Source organism: Eucyclogobius newberryi, unplaced genomic scaffold (genome assembly GCF_026437365.1).
Source record: "Eucyclogobius newberryi isolate DKJ021-1_F unplaced genomic scaffold, fEucNew1.0.hap1 SCAF_14, whole genome shotgun sequence".
Taxonomy (NCBI): domain Eukaryota; kingdom Metazoa; phylum Chordata; class Actinopteri; order Gobiiformes; family Gobiidae; genus Eucyclogobius; species Eucyclogobius newberryi.
In genome coordinates, this window is record NW_027315768.1 from 9,023,504 (window position 1) to 9,040,476 (window position 16,973).

Genomic DNA, 16,973 nt, shown 5'->3' on the forward strand with positions numbered 1-16,973 from the left:
TGCTATTTCCAAACCAACAATAGGTTAGCAAAGCTAATGGCAAAACAACTAGTAGCTCATACACTAGTACCAGTGTTCCAACATCCACAAAGGGTAACTGCTATCAAAGCTTGAGATTTATGAGGTACAACACAAATGCTGTGGCAAGGGGGAGTCGGGACCCCAGGTCAGAGGGGAGCTAACAGCAACACCCCAACCAGAGATTGGGTATGAAGCCCCAATATGCAATAATGCTGAAAGAGGCAGCGACTGACCTGAAAGATTAGATCATGGCGAGAATGAGTGCAAGGCAGCCCTGACATCCGTTATAGCGGAATGTCTCCTGTACAATGTGAATGCAGCAATGAGCCAGCCGCTGTTAAGGTCTGTAGCCCCTCTGACTAGAAACCAGAACCAATGAGCTGATATACATTTCAGCAGCAGTGATCCTAGAGATGCGTGGCTATAAGAGCAACCTTGGGAACCATAAGAAACAATACCACCATTGAAACTATGGAATTGAACCAATTGGCAGAGGCCGAGAGAGGTGCAATGAAAATCAAGTACCCAAGAGGTAAAACCAGATGCCCATACCCGCCTAAAGAAGTACACAAGAGATGATGATGGCAGACAAATAAAACAGCTTTTCGCAACCCAACCTGCAAAAGTGTACGCTCAATGGCAGAGTAGTAACACACATGCAAAGCTGGAAATTGAAAGGTACTGGAAAAGCATATGGGAAAAGGAGGAAACGCATAACAGCGATGCACTGCGTGTGGTGTAGGCCGTGGCCTGATCCTGCAGAAATCCCATCCGCCACAGTTCTCTAGTCATCTCCATCGTCGAGCTCCATCGTCGTTATTATCAATAAATATTCTTTCATACTCCATTGTGGCGTGGTCCCTGCTAGTGAAATAAATTTTTAAAAATGTTTTCATTCTCTGCCTGCTTTTTCCTCTGGTTCATTCTTATTTAAAGTCTAACATAACTTTGGTTACAGGAGAGCGTACATTCCCACATGTATTAGTAAAATGTTGGTTAAAAAGGGTCTCTTTGTACTCACATTCTCGTTTTGTCACATTTAAATATATAACTGCTGACTTCATCTTGGCCCTAAACTTAACCAAAATCTCAAAATCAGGCCCTAACCTTAACCCTAAAACCGAGCCAAAAGCTGAACGATAAGTGTTCTTAAAGGTCTTAAACTTAACTGTAACCCTTCAACATATAAAATGTGATAACATGTAGCCTACTTATGGGCACATGGAACCAATTTTGGCAAAAAAAAATCAGTTGGAGCTGTGGGAACATAGCGCTGACTCCGTTAACAGCACTCCTACTTGAGACCAATTTCCCCCTTCTCTCTACCCACCTGTTATGTCAAGTTAACTTTCCGATGGAGATTTGCAGTGCCTTGTTATCAGTATGCTTAAGCTGTACGGGTGCTTCCAGATCCGACCCCGGCTCACTCACTTCCTCCTCCTCCGTCGTCGTCTTCTGATGGTGTTTTTTTCTTCCGCGTCTCACACCTGGGACTGGCCTGTCACTGTCAGTCTGTGTTAGCTTCAGGTGTCGTTTCTCTGCCTCCGCTTGACAGTCCTTTAAGCGTGACTGCCCCCCGAAGCGCGCTAAGAATTAACGCAGACCGCTTTCCCGCCCACCAGCCGACTCCTCCACTCTTCACACTTGCTTCCTCCGCCTACATCCAGAGGTGGGTATTAATGAGTTACATGTAGTTGAATATCTTTTTTGAACTATTTTTATTCTTTAAAAGTCAGCTTTTTATTTTTATTTGAGTAGTAATATGTTATAGCAGTATGGATTAAAATTGTAAATGTTATTCAGTGGTAAAATGGAGTTTGAGTGTTGTTTGGCCATGGGTAAGACACCACACCCACCTTATCTAGGCATTTAAAGACACATTCAAAGAGAGAGAGTCCTCTCCCCTCCGAGCGTTAAAAACACTCACATTCACAATCTCCTCGATAACTATGGCGTGGCTCAGAGAATATTCTGTTTTCAAGTCCATAAATCAGCACCAGACTCGTTCTGTGCATTTCTGCTGTCTAATCACAATTTATTGCAACTGCATGCTCAAACCAGGAAGTAAGACTGCAGCTGTATTTGCAAACAGTTTGAAAGTGTAGGGGGGGAAAAAACAATACAAATGATTCATAATATTTGTCCCATAAAAGTGTGAAAATCTGTTCTTGTTCATTTTAAACGCATTCATAGCATCTTAATAATTCACCACTCCTAACAACTATCAGGGGCCATTGCAGAGTTTTGGCATCAAGTTCCTGTTAACAACACTTAGCATACTAACAGTTCTCTTCCTGGTCTGGCATAACTTAACGTAACCACTCGACCACCGGGCATAAAATACTTTGTAATAGAGCTCGGGATTGTGTCGTCACATCTCCTATCATTTTACCCTAATGTTAAACAAAGGGAGAATTTAAGATGTTAAATAAGCCCACAACATTTTAGCATTAGCATTCAAAAGTACGTTACGGTTGTTTCCATGGCTCTTTTTGAAACTTTTTTGCATTGTTTTTGCTAATGTATCTCTATTGACGTCTCAATTGAAAAAAGTACAGCCCTTAAGTGCAAGTGTAATGTGTGACTGGTGATGGTCACTGGGGCCGCAACACTTCTACAGTTCTATCCAAGCCCTTGGGTTCAAAGATGGCTGCCAGTTTGTCCATGGCCAAGCTCAAATGAACTAGATATAGATAGTTATGAGTGTGTTGATATAAATCTGAAATGTTAGAGCTGTAAAGGAATGTTTGCTGCAGGTTTATGCTAGCAATTCCCAAGCCAGAGGTATTAATACATCAATGGTTCTTCCCAAGGCAGGTGTGGCTACAGAAATAAGTTACAGGTTATGTAAAAAAAAGAGTTAAATATCTACTCATAGTTTAGCAAATGTGACCAAAGTATCTTAACATTAAGATCTTAACATTAAGATCTTAATGTAACATTAAGATCTTAATGTATCTTAACATTAAGGAGATGAACATTAAAATACTTTAAGATCTTAAAGTATCTTAACATTAAGGAGATTGTGGTGGATTTCCGCAGACGCCACCCCACTGCCCCCTCACCAGTGAACATCCAGGGACGGGACATTGAGAGAGTGGACTCATACAAGTACCTGGTGTTCATCTGAACCACAAACTGGACTGGACTCATAACACAGACGCACTGTACAGGAAGAGCCAGAGTCGGCTCTACCTCCTGAGGAGACTCAGGTCTTTTGGAGTGACAGGGCCACTCCTGAAGACCTTCTACGACTCTGTGGTGGCATCAGCCCTCCTGTACGGTGTGGCCTGCTGGAGCAGCAGCATCACAGAGAGGGAGAGGAGGAAGCTGGACAAAGTCATCAAGAAGTCCAGCTCCGTCCTGGGCTGTGCTCTGGACTCGGTGCAGGAGGTGGGGGACAGAAGGGTCCTGGCTAGATTCACATCTATGCTGGACCATGAGTGTCGCCCCCTGCAGGACACTCTGTCCGCTCTGGAGAGCAGCTTCAGTGAGAGACTGATCCACCCTCGCTGTGTGAAGGAAAGGTTTCGCAGGTCTTTCCTTCCTGCTGCTGTCAGACTTTATAACAAACACTGTTAGTCCTGAACACTCGCAATACTGACCTAACCATGTGCAATTCCGTCATTACCATGCAATTACTGTTGTGATTCATGTGCAATTACTGTGAAATTCATGTGCAATCTATGTGCTGTCGTGACACATATTCATGTGCAATTACTGTCGTGATCACATGCAATGGTATTTATGTATTTATTTATTTGTCTATGGGAGTTTTTGTTTATAGGAGATCTTCTACTGGGAGTGTTTTTCAGACTTCCTGTGGGTGATCTGTTCTTTTCTTCTGTATCTGCCTCTGTATCTTCCTGCATTGCACCAATGAAATTTCCCCATGTAGGACAATAAAGGATTATCTTATCTGATCTTATCTTAACACAAGGTATAAGAGATTTTACATTACCTTTAATTTCACTTTGTCAAATTTTCAAGATAAGATATTCTTTGACTTTATCAAATTATCTTTTTTCTGTACATTTTATGGAGTTTGAAAACGTATTTTTCCATCCAATACAATTTGTTTCCCCCTGAATGTACCAGTGCTTTCTTGTGTACATATATAGCTTTTCTACACACCTCTGTTTCCAGTTTAAATAAAACGTCAACCAGTGCCAATGAAGAGGCTGATACTGAAGGAGGACATACCCAGGAAAGATCCAAAACCGGTAATGCGTCTCGGCTAACTGTCCTCTCCACTTGATTAGCACGTCAGTCGCGTGTAATGGGCGCTATTAGCCGAATGGACAGATGCATAATGTTAATGTCCCAGGGAGTGCGACAGAGCTGACAGTGCACTGTAACACGGCTGATGGCGACGATCAGTCTGGAGGATTTTAAAGTCAAGTGTTTGCATACAATTATGGAGTGGATTAAAAGGAGACATCTGAAGTGACAGTTGGGTTATGCCTAAGTACGCGCTATGTCAGAGTGCTGAATGGGGACTTACAATTACAGGCTGTGGAGCTGGGTAAAGCAGCTACAGGCAAAGCTGAATAAGTATATTTTAATGGGATATATTGGTGAGGGGTTGAATTAACAAAAGCCCAGTTAAGCATATCCAGTTGCATTATTATGACAGGATGTCTTGTACCTTGGTGGGATAGTACCTGTGGTGAATGTAAATGTCATTTTGTGGAGAAAAAAAAGTAGAAAATTGTAGCAATTCGTTTTAAAAATGTATTCATCTACATGCAGGTACAATTTACTATCAAGGAGCACATTTTGCAGACAATTTAAACATTATTTATCAAATAAAGGTGTTATCTTTGACATAATATTACTATTGTGAAAATAAGACAAGCTTTGGCAGTTGTTTAGGGCCGCATTTTGAAACTTATACGGAGCAGAGGGCCACAAACATCCCGGCAATGTTGATTTTGACAAATGACAAAGTGAATCATTCGAAATTTTGCATTTGACATAGTTTCGATGCCTCCACACCTTTATTAGACTTGAAACATTAACATTAGGTTGGTATAACATCAAAATGCTTGAATTATTCCAATTTTACAGTAAAAAGTACTATTTTTTATTGTTTGGACCAACTTAGCAGGAAGCCGGAGGGCCAACAAAAATTGGCCTGAGGGATATATAGAATAAGAAAGTCTAAATTAATAAGGGGGAAGCACACTTTCCGAAATTTGCATATTGTGAAAGCGCAGCCTCTTTTTACTAGAGCTTTATATTTGCTTCTATCATCTGTTCACTTACAGAACCGCAGAGAGTTCAGATGTAAACCTGTGTGATCAGGGTGTTCCATAATTAAAATACACCCACCGTATAATTAACCAACGCAAGCCTACGTAATTGAATTCTTGGGAGACACTGCTTTTAAGTAGTACATTGAACATTATTGATCTGTTCACTTTCTCATGGATCTCTGCCACACAAAGTCTGATAATACACATAGCTTGTAAATGTCTGAATTAAATAAATAGCAAACACCTATGTATGGCAGAAGTGGAGATGGAGGAGGCAGACTTTTCTTGAGAAGGAAAGAATAAGTGCATTGATTGTACAGTTTTTATAGCTTCAGAGGTGATTGGTTTTAAGGCAAAGTTAGAAGGCTGTGATTAGCTGACAGACGGGTGACAGGAAGTAGGCAAAAGCTCTTTGGATGAATGATCAAAGGATTATTCCTTTTTTTTGAGTCCCTTGTGATATCTCTTTTATTTCTTTCCTCGTAAGCAGCCATATTAGTTTATGTAAGGACAAACTATGCTTGTCCCTGATTGGCTAAACCACCTGTCTCGAATTCTGGGAGAGTGAGATTAATCTGTACCGAAAGCAATGACTATATCTGTGAAACGTTCCCTCATCACAATTATTTTGAAACAGATGTGCCTTAACCTTTCTTTTTCCTTTTGGTCTCATCCCTTGTTTTGTTTTTTCATCGTCTCTCTTTTCATTCAGTTTGAAAAAATAAAATAAAAAATAAAAAACGTTCTCTCAGTAGGAGTTGGTGTCAGCGCTCCACTGGCAGCTGAGGGAATTACCACGGGGAAATAAACAAGAAATCATTTCCCCATGACATGTTAATGTAAACTCACAGTTGCAATGAGCGTGATTGGATGGAGTCCGGTGATGAAAATGGCCTGGGTGACCTCCAGCTCTCTACCTTTTGACTTTGTAATTCTGGGAAATTTGAAACGGAGGGTTTTCTGATGCATAGGCACCAGACCAGTTGCATAATATATTTCCATTAAAAGCTGCATTTAAACATTTACTAACAATAAGGAAAGACTTTCATTTCCGTCATTGTCATCCAAACTTGTGTTTCTGTTTGTCTCTTCACAGTTCCATCCCGCTGAGGCGCTGCTTTAACATCTGCCCATTAGCCTGTTATTTGTGCTGAGCGGCCCTGAACGCGCTGTACCACAGATTTGCCTTAGCGCAGTGATGAAGGCTTAATAAAAGGGTTTTCTCTCGACGGGACGCCCCATCTTGGACCCTCCATTACCTCTCCAACCCCTCCCCCCTTGCTCTGCCTCACTAATGCAGCCCTGGGCCCCTACCTTAAGTGCACCTGAACGCGACAAGCTAAAGTGCAATGCAACTTTAATGTGGCCACGTCCCCGTTGATGCTAATCGCTGGTGAAAGCCACAATTTGTCTAAGTTTTCCAGAGAAGCCATGGTTATTTATAGTCTGCAGGACGCCCACAGCAGAAGTGACTGAGGATTAAAGCACCATACAATGTGAACAGAAGTCATATCGGTTTTAAATGTTGAGCATAACTCAAAATGATAAAAATGTGTTTGATGTTACCTTAGAGAGCAGAAGATTTGCCAAATTCTATCCAAGTTTTACGAAATCATTCCCTCATCAAGAGAGTTTTGTTTTATTCATAAAGGTTTTATTTTATTCACAGATGTTTAAGTATGGTACGTAAAATATTTGAACTCATGTGACACACTCTGAACCTTAATTGTTGGGGGGTTTTGAGGACTTGAGACTCAAAGTTGATTTAGCATAATATATCCACTTTAAGTAGTGTGTTAGGCTGTACCTGATTTCGAAACATGAAAAACCGAACCAGTTCATTTTAAAGGTTCATTTTCGTTCATAAAGTTGTATGTTCTTGAGGGACAAATTATGATTTGCTATAAAAGAAATGCAATCAAAAATATTTTAGAAAGCCACACTTCAACTTGAACACGTAAAGGACAAAATCACATACTTTTCTTGTGAAACATTTGAACCCTGTGATAAGTTGTGTATTGAGACCTCATAGTGAGCGGGTGCCCTCCCATGCCTCAGTTGCCGGGTGGAGGAGTAGGTGAGGGAGACAGTGTTGTGTTGAAGGAGGGGGGACTTCCTGCTTGTCTGTGCGTCGCCGTGGTGACAGGCTGACTTCCCGTGACAGCAGAACAAAGGCACTAAACGCCACCTGTCTTCCCCTCATCCGCCACAAAACACGCGGCAACAAAAGAAGCAACGGAGAGCAGAAAAGTGCTGCATTCTGTGTTTGAAAAATATATAAAAGGAACGCGGCAGGTTCAAGATGTGAGTGCGGTCTGTGGAGGGAGGCTGGATGGCCTTCAGGTGAACCCAAAGAACGTTCAAAGACATGTCTAGGTGTTACATATTGTAGTTGACATGAGTAACAAAATTGTTTCAAAGATTGTATACAACATGTTCTAAAGGTGCACTATGTTTGAGAGTGCTGTATTACAACCTTCCTCTCTTAACTTTAATAAATGTTGTTTGTTGATGAAACAACCACCCACTTGTCTCCATGAAGGTAGGTAATGCTTTACTGTGGAACATTCCAGGCAAAGGAATCTCACCATCGAGACAAACAGAATAAATACATAAATAAAGCAGCATCAGACTCACTTTAGAAAATATAAATAGTTTTTTGGTAATTTATCGAGAAGTTTCAGAATGATGAAAAATTAGAACCGTTGCCATAGTTTTTTTTTTTTTTTTTTTTTGGCCCGAAGGCTTTATTAGAAAGGAAAGGACTGTGTGAAGTGGGGATGAAATAGAAGGGAGGACAGTCAGGATTTGAACTCACAACAATGCCAGGCTCTACACTTGAAGTCTGGCACAATATAACTTAACCACTCGGCCACCGGGCAGAAGTTTATTTTATGGCACTTTTTTTGCCATAGAAATTTCAGAATTTTAAACAAAATATTTTGTGTTTTGAATTATATTTCCATGGCAGATATCCATATCAATTGCTTGGATAATTAAAAAAAAACTATATTTTCCCCAGAATTTTGCATTTACTACAAACTCATCCACAGCCCTGTAGTGTGTAGCCCTGTTTTTGTGCAGTGCCCTCTTGACACAAACGTTTTAAATAAAGCTTTATGTATATTCTTCAGGCAACATGTTGGCCATAACAAATTATCGGCTTTTGCTTGAGAACTAAAGCCACAGCTAAATCTATTTGAAGATAAGTTTCCAGTTTGGCTCAAAAGTAAAAATGCAGCAGTGCAAAACTCCCAGAGAGATGCATTAGTCCATATAATGTAGAAAAGAAAACCCGATAGGCTGCTGGGTCACTACTGGTAAATACAAATAAAGCGAAAGAAAGTATTCAGCATCCTTAATCTCCCTTGGTTTAACATTAGGCTGAAACTGACAATTTCATAGTGAGTGATGACACAATCCCGAGCTCTGTAATGTACCATATGTTCCCTGTTCAAAACCCTGTCCTCTATGTCTCCAGCTGACATTGCAGTCCTCTTGTAGACTGGCGGGTCATGCGAGGGCACCAGGTCCTCCTCCTCACCGATCCTCGCCCCCTTTCTCACGGTGAAACTGCATAACTCCCCACCTGCTCCGCTGACAGACACCGATTTAACGACGAGCCAGCCTCATTTCACAGCAGAATGAACATTTTAACAACTCGCTATCAGAAAGCTCACCTGCAGTTAACGCTGAGTCACCACCGCGGCCCTCGCTCCCTTTCTCCTCTGTGAGGTACTCTGGGCCGCGGCCAAGGACACCTCCACCCCAGTGCACTGATACGAACACAACACACTACAGGCTCTGGGTTATTTACTACGGGAGAGAGGAGGAGGCGGGGCTTGGGCTGGAGGTAAACAACAATGTACCGGAGCAACCAGCGTCGTGAAACAGAAATGTTGGCTTATAAACAGACAACGTAGTAAAATTGTAAAAATGTCCTGTTTGCCCAGAGTAGAAAAGTCTTAAAGGTGCTGTAACTGATTTTGACCTCATTTAAAAACAGAACAATTGAACTATTCTTTAACACTTTTCATAACTTTCCAGAGCAGGTTTTGCCAATCATGGTAAAGCTAAAAACAGCTATAACTAGATGCAGACAGCGCACTACAGCTCATTTAAGCACTACGGTACTGAGGCATTGGCAAAATGTGTGTCAAGTGTCTTGCCCAAGGGCACAAATTGGAGTTGATCTAATCGTCAACTTTTTTACAATTTCTACAGAACTAAACTAAAAAAACAAGTCTCCGACAGTAAGGGAGGTATGGAGACATGGGCATTAAGGATATGTGCAGAGTTGTTACTACAAATGGGGGGCAGGGACCATTCGCACAGTGCCTGACTGAGCCGCACAGCGCACATGGAGCTGCCCGTGTGAACATGATTAGCATCTCTGTGTTGAGTATGACCCAGTTGAGATGCACGTTGGACTGAGGGATGGAGTTCCTTTCATCTTACCCACGCCTTTCTAGGAACTGTCCACAAGTGAATTCCTTGTGGCTTTCAGTTCTTTTAGGGTGTTTATTTGCTCTGTCTACCCCAAGCAGAATTGGATGTGATTCTCATGTTCGTAGGAGATTTGCAACACACTATGACCACAGGAGCCAGGGCTGAAGCCGATGGCAGAGGCAAAGGGGCGACTGTCGTGGTGCATAGGGGCTCGTAGGCATCCTCGTAGGGCAAGCACGCAGCGAGCTGGGAGAGCCGCCGTGGATTGGGACTCGGAGAAGCAGCCGCATGATCCTGTAGAGACAGAGCAGCTGGGTGAGAGGGGTTTAAATGAGGCAAACTGGGCATTGATTGGTTGTGAGGACGTGCTGGGAGGAGGTGCACAGCATGCCGAGGGAGTGCTGAGCTCCAGACTTACATTTCACCTTCCATTAAGTACAAACAATGGATCAAAGCAGAAATAGAGATCAGAAAACAAAACACTTTGAATCACGACAAGGGAGCTTTCCAACGCATGAGACACACTTCCCAAGAGCCAGCGGCTGACATGTCTGAATGACCTGACCGTTCAGTCGGACAGATGTATTATCGGCTTATTACACTTAAATTATGGATGTAACAATAACTGGAAACCGTGCTATCGTATTGGTAAAAAATCTCTGAATAATAAAGTGGGCAGTCATAACGAATCAAATAATAAGCTTTGTTGCTTGAATATGTTTAGTTGCAGTAACTGCTAAAGGATCCTGTTATATAGCATATATAGCATATTTATAAGAGAAAAAATATTCACACTTTAGTCTTGTCAAGGCATTTTAAACAAACAATTCTTAAGACTCTATACAATATCATGATCCATATTGTACCGTGAAATTAATTTTATGAAAATATCGTACCCTGAGATTTGCATATCGTTACATCCCAATTTAAAATTGACTAACAATGATTACATTATTGATCGCTACAAGCCTGGAAAAAACAGCTGTTCAGCCATACCGTGATACTTCTGACGAAGACGGACGTTACTATGGAAACATGGTAATACATAACTTCATACCTTTTGTCCATAAATAGATGAAACAACTAAACTAAACTTCTAATGATTAAGGTAATAGTTCACCTATTAATCAAATACTTATATATGGCAACAACAAAAACTTAAATCCTAACAAACTGATTGATTAACCACTTAATATGCCTTTGGCTGTCAACATAAAAAGTAAAATGTAACAACAGCAAAAGATTAAAATCTACATTACTTTTCATAATGTATTAAAACTTTGATTCAAAATAACGTTTATACAATATTTTAAACACCCTAATGCTTACACTACCTTTAATTACACTAGCCCTCAACCAACTTCCTGACCTGAGCTAATTACTCCTCTACATCTTATCTTCCATTACTATGACGGCCAACTTATTACTTCCGCTCCTGAGAATCTTCCCCCGCCGCCTGTACTGTTGTGTGTACATTTTGCACTATTTCTCCTCAGAGACTAAATTAAACCTTATCCTAAAACTCTAGCTGTATGTCTATATGCACTGCCCGTTTCAGCCTGGCCACACATTCATTTAAAAACATAATAGATCCCAGAGAGACAAAGAAAGTAAATGACTTGTGTTTGATGGCGGCAATGGGTCTATACGAAAACATATGAGACCTAAGGGAACATTACCATCTTCTGTGTGTGTACAATAAGTCTACGTAAAGTTAAAAAAAAGATGTGATCACAGTTTGGATTGGGTGGGATGCTTGTAATGATCAAGTGAGGAATGAGTGTACTGGGAATTTGAAAGCTATGGATCAATAATGCAAGATTCAGGGTATAAATGTTGGTACTTTTGCTTTTCTGTAACAATGAATGGAAAAACTAAATATTTCGTAGCCTCAAAATAGCACTTTCGCTTTACAAAAAGTATATGTCAAGTAGTAAAGGATGTAATACATTTGTTGGGAATATAGTATACCCACCTTCAAATAAATGCCACACTTGTGATTTTGTGTGCAATATTCAAGCTGCATCACAAAATGATGGTGTATGGCCCCACTATGAGCCAACCAATTCCATTCTGACTTTTTCTGTTCTTAAAAGATGGAACAGAGTGAAGGAGCAAAAAAGCCCTTCTTTGAATTCAAAGGTTAATATTATAATCAAGGAACTGGCATCAAATGAAGGTCGCCATCAGTTGCAAACTACGGCCCGCGGGCCACATACGGCCCGTTTGTCTTTATAATCCCGCCCGCCAAACATGCCAAGTAATACATAACTTTATTTTATTTTTTTAATTTTTTTTGCCCTTTGGCCAGAACTGGGCATTTGTGGCCCTAGGGGCAAGATGTGGCCCTCGGCATGTTTTAATTTGGCCCCTAGAAAGATTTTAGTTTCTATATTTTAACTGTCTGTAACATCTGTCTGCACTTATCATGCACGTATCCTAAATAAAGATGACATGAAATGAATTAAATGATAGTATTTTGACAGAAAAAAAAGTATATATATATATATATATATATATATATATATATATATATATATATATATGTGTATAAAATATGAAATAAGATAATATATATATATATATTTTTTTCACACCAATGATCGCGGGCCGGCCCTCTTTTGCCTGGATTCGAATATAGCCCTTGGAGGAAAATAATATCCCACCCCTGTTGTACCGGGAGGTTCTGGTCTGGAGGGACCGTAGCCTCCTGCCTGAGGGGAGTGGCCTCCTGCCTGAGGGGAGTGGCCTCCTGTCTGAGGGGAGTGGCTCAAATAGTCCATGTCCAGGGTGAGAAGGGTGTGATCCCACCTGCACGTCCCAGAGTCCTGGAGACGTACAGGTCCTGCAGAGATGGAAGTCTGCAGCCGATCACCTTCTCAGCAGAACTCACAATGCACTGTAGTCTCTGTTTGTCCCTGGCTATGGCTCCAGCGTACCACACGGTGATGGAGGAGGTGAGGATGGACTCAATGATGGCTGTTTAGAACTGCACCATCATCTGCTCTGGCAGCTTGGCTCTCCTCAGCTGCCGCAGGAAGTACATCCTCTGCTGGGCCTTCTTGATGAGGGAGCTGATGGTGGGCTCCAACTTGAGGTACTGGGTGATGGTGGTGCAGAGGAAGCGGAGGGAGTCTACGGTGGTGATGGGGGAGTCTGTGATAGTGAGGGGGGGCTGGGGGGGCTTTGACTTTCCTGAAGTCCACGATCATCTCGACTGTATTTTGGGCATTGAGCTCCAGGTTGTTACCGCTGCACCAGGAAACCAGCTGGTCCACCTCCCTCCTGTAGACGGACTTATCCCCGTCCAAGATGAGCCCGATGAGGGTGGTGTCGTCCGCAAACTTGATCCGTTTTACTGAGTCATAGCTGGAGGTGCCTGTTTGTGTACAGGAGAAGAGCAGGGGAGAAAGTACACAGCCCTGTGGATCTCCTGTGCTGATAGTCCGAGTGTCTGAGACATTCTTCCCCAGCCGCACGCACTGCCTCCGACCCGTCAGGAAGTCAGTGATCCACCTGCAGGTGGAGTCAGGCACGTTGAGCTTGTCCTGGAGCAGAGCAGGGAGGATGTTGTTGAATGCCGAGCTGAAGTCCACAAACAGGATCCTGGCATAGGTCAAGATACTGCAAGATGAAGTGGAGTGCCAGCTTGATGGCATCGTCCACAGACCTGTTGATTATGTAGGGACTTGGCAATGTCCCGGCATCTTGTGTCCTTAGACAAATGTCCTAGGCTCCCCTGTCCTTAGACCTTCCTTCTCGGCCAGGAAAAACTACCAAACCTCTTTGGGAAAAAGCAGAAACCTGGAGGAGTTCCACAGTGAAGGAGAGATCCGACTCCCTCAGACTCAGACGGACAGGTGGAAGCGAGATAGACAGTGGCACTCAGGAGGGAAACCAGTTCTTCGAGACAGATGAAAAACCGTCCAAATGGAGTTGAGACCGTTTCTCCAGAGAGTTGAGGAGCGTCTGGGTCCAAAGGTCATCGATGTGCCTGTCCCACCCACTTAAATGAAGAGACTGTGGAAGTTGAAGCAAGGGGACAGGGACAATGAGGACTTCCATCTAAATTACTTACTATATATACTTTTATTTACTCAGGGAGGAAGCTCTCAGTTTCAAGTGCATCCTGTCAACACACAAAATAATGTTCACAATTACAAATTAAACAAACAAACACAGAATATAAAGATTTCAGAAAACATTAAATTAAATAATCAACATAAAAATAACAAAATAACATTTATAAAGACACTATATGGAATAAAATAATTGAAAACATGAGCACTGGCACCAAAATTGCTTTGTAATGTATGCAAAAGTATGGAGCAAAGTTTGTTAGACTTTTTCCCTAACTCTATGTTGATTCTCTGAGACGCTAAAATAAATATGTCCTGGGATCTTATTTGGCGAATACTTGATTTGATGTTCAACAATCAGGTAAACCTCCAATGAGAGCTTGATAAATAAACAAATGGTTCTTTCTCATTGCCATCCAACTTTAGAATATAACTGACAGTGGTGAGTTCTGTATCTTTCTCCTGTAATGAACCTTGGAGCTGAATGATAAACCGAGTTCAGAGGTTTTAACACCGTTGCTGTAGAATGCATATATATATATATTACATAATATGACCATAATCCAGCACTGAGAGGAATGTAGCCTGGATTTTTTGGATTTCTGAAGAAGAATGACAATCTGGCTTTAAGATTATTTGTCAGCTCTTGTATGGGTTTGTTAAAAGAGAGTTTATGATCGACCCAGATGCCCAAGTAAATGTAATAGAGTACTATGTTTTAGATTTTGACTACTTGAGTTTATGTCAATTGTAAATAAAAGTTGTCCAAGGATGGCCCCTTGAGGAACACCTTTGTTGAGATAAGAAAAATAGTTTTCAGATTTTAGAATTATTCTAATCATGTCTGTTGTTTAAATTATGATATTAAAAACACGAGTTATACAATTTGCTATTAGCAACAGCCATGGGCAGTGTCAGCTGCCTCCAAAGTAAAATCAACAGAGGCAAAAGTTTGACAAGCACTGTTCAAAAATACATGACTTTCCTCTGAGAAAAGTAAAATATCAGGATGATGCCATAGAGTGCAAAGAGAGCTAGCCTTGTCCAACAGCTGGAAGGGCTCAAAATGAGTACCACCCTGTGCTCCACCTCGTCCCCTGGTCCTGGCCCACCAATACTTGAATCCACTCAGGTGCCTGCTTCTGAAGGGAAGCAAAAGGACAAGGACAGTGAGACTTCCATCTCGGTGATTTACAGCCACTAAGTGCTACTATATGCACTTTTATTTTATTTTGGGAAAATGTCTGTAAAATTCACAAAAATGTTCTTTCAATAAAGTAGCAGTCCATGAATATATTTAATTGTATATTATTATATTTTTTTTTTGTATTTTACATGGGATACTTTGGATATTCTAGAAGTGTCACAGAAAGGCACACATTAGCAGTTCCTCTGTGCCTCAGAGCTCATGGCTATCTTTTAATTATTGTTAGACCATCTTAGTAGCATTAGTTTCCAGTATATCAGCTGTCTCCTCTGAGGTCTGAACCTGCAATCTTCTGTTTCAGGGGCAGTTTCTCTACCACACAAGCAATCTAAAAGATTTTGTGTTTACTTTAAAGGTGCCATAACATGCTTTTTTTCACGTTTCGTAGTCTATCCTAAGTGTATAATTGATAATAATAATGGTTGTGCAACACCCTTAACATAATAGTTATATTATATAATATCACCCAGACCTTGGACCCCCTCACCAACCCGGAAATGCAAACGGCTTGGTTTGATATTCGCCCCCACCCTTGCGAAGAGCGATCTGGCTCCCCCGCCCAACCCGTGACGTAGTCTCAGAGCGCGTGTGTGCCCCGCCCACCCGTGACGTAGTGTGTCCCCCACAGCTGTCTGCTCCGCGCTGCGCCGCTCCTGCTGCGCGAATGAGTGAGAAACGATAGAACTTCAGATCAACACTACTTTGAGCCTAAATAAATCTGGTGTTTATTCTACAGCGTGCTGACGCGTGCCTGTGGTTATGACGCGGTCTTGCCCCACCGCCCGTCAGTTTGGAGATTGGAGGAAAGGAGATAGTCTGTACTATAGCTAAACACTGCGGGAATCAATCAAAAAAACACTCTGGGTACATATATGAAGCACAAATAGCAATGTAAGAAGGTTAAGAGCTCTGAAAAGTCGATTTTGCATATTATGGGACCATTAAGCAAGAAATGGCTATTGGGGAAAAGAAAAACATAATTTCTGGAAATGCAAGAGAAATATTGATCAAAATGTGTGTGTCTGATTAGCAAAACAAGCATATTGAGTGAAAAAAGGAAACCAGGGGAGACATTTTAAAACAGCACAGAACCTATACGAGGAATATTTCAGCCAAAGTGAATTAAGAAAAAGTAAGATAAAGGAATTAAAATGTCAACTAACTGTACAACAGTCTCGCTTTACAAGACCAAACACAAGGGTAAAAGCAGGTGATTTGAGTACCAGAGATAAACAATGGGCCTTTTTCGTGCAGTTGATAGATCTCCGCCAATTGGAGCCTTTCTCTAAACAAAATGTGTCACTATTTGTATTTTTTCATCTTTTTTGTTAATCCTGTTTTTTGTCTGACTTTTGTTTAAAGACTTAACACAGCAGACAGCAATTATTATGCATGATATGTCCTCTGCGATGAGCCAGTAGCACATCTGGAAATGTTCCCCTGCCAGCCCAAACCCTGCCGGTTCCAAAGCTGTTCTTCAACTTTTGTACTGTCCACAACATGGCCGTAGATATACTCAGTGTGACTCTGGTATACAAGTGGGTAGTTGCAAGTAAAAAATATTTTTTTTTATGAGCAAATCTTAAACCAAATAGCTGAAACGATATCAAGGCCCTGTGAAAATATTTGACGAACATAGTCACCAACACTAAAAGAGTCCACAAAAGTTTGCAGTAGTGCTGTTTCAGAAAGTCTGTCTGAATAAAAACAGTGCTGTCACTTTGACACATACAAATTACAGGTTTGTTTTGGAAGAAATGTTTACCATCTTAAAACTCTGATTTCTCAGATATAAAGTCGATCTGCAGCCGCTGTGATCAGGCTGTTGTGTTATGAGTGTTCAGCTGTGCGCTGCAGCTCACTGTTCTCAATCAAAATCTAAGGGTTTCCTTCGCCTGAAAAAGTGACCAGATAAATGTTTGGATTTTGTTAAAACATGCAAGGACCTTGAGTGGCAAA

General features: G+C 41.4%; 1 protein-coding gene and 1 long non-coding RNA gene across 2 annotated transcripts in view; one reads left to right on the forward strand and one right to left on the reverse strand.

The window, feature by feature from the left end:
* LOC140359248 (uncharacterized) overlaps nucleotides 1-13,387 on the reverse strand; it is a 253,820-nt gene extending 240,433 nt beyond the window's left edge. Inside the window, exon 1 of the mRNA XM_072444108.1 lies at nucleotides 12,540-13,387. Coding sequence (XP_072300209.1) covers nucleotides 12,698-13,387 — 690 coding nt within the window. The 3' untranslated portion in view covers nucleotides 12,540-12,697. The remainder of the gene's footprint in view (nucleotides 1-12,539) is intronic.
* Nucleotides 1-16,973, forward strand: part of LOC140359391 (uncharacterized) — a 313,132-nt gene that overhangs the window by 176,538 nt on the left and 119,621 nt on the right. The window lies entirely within an intron of this gene.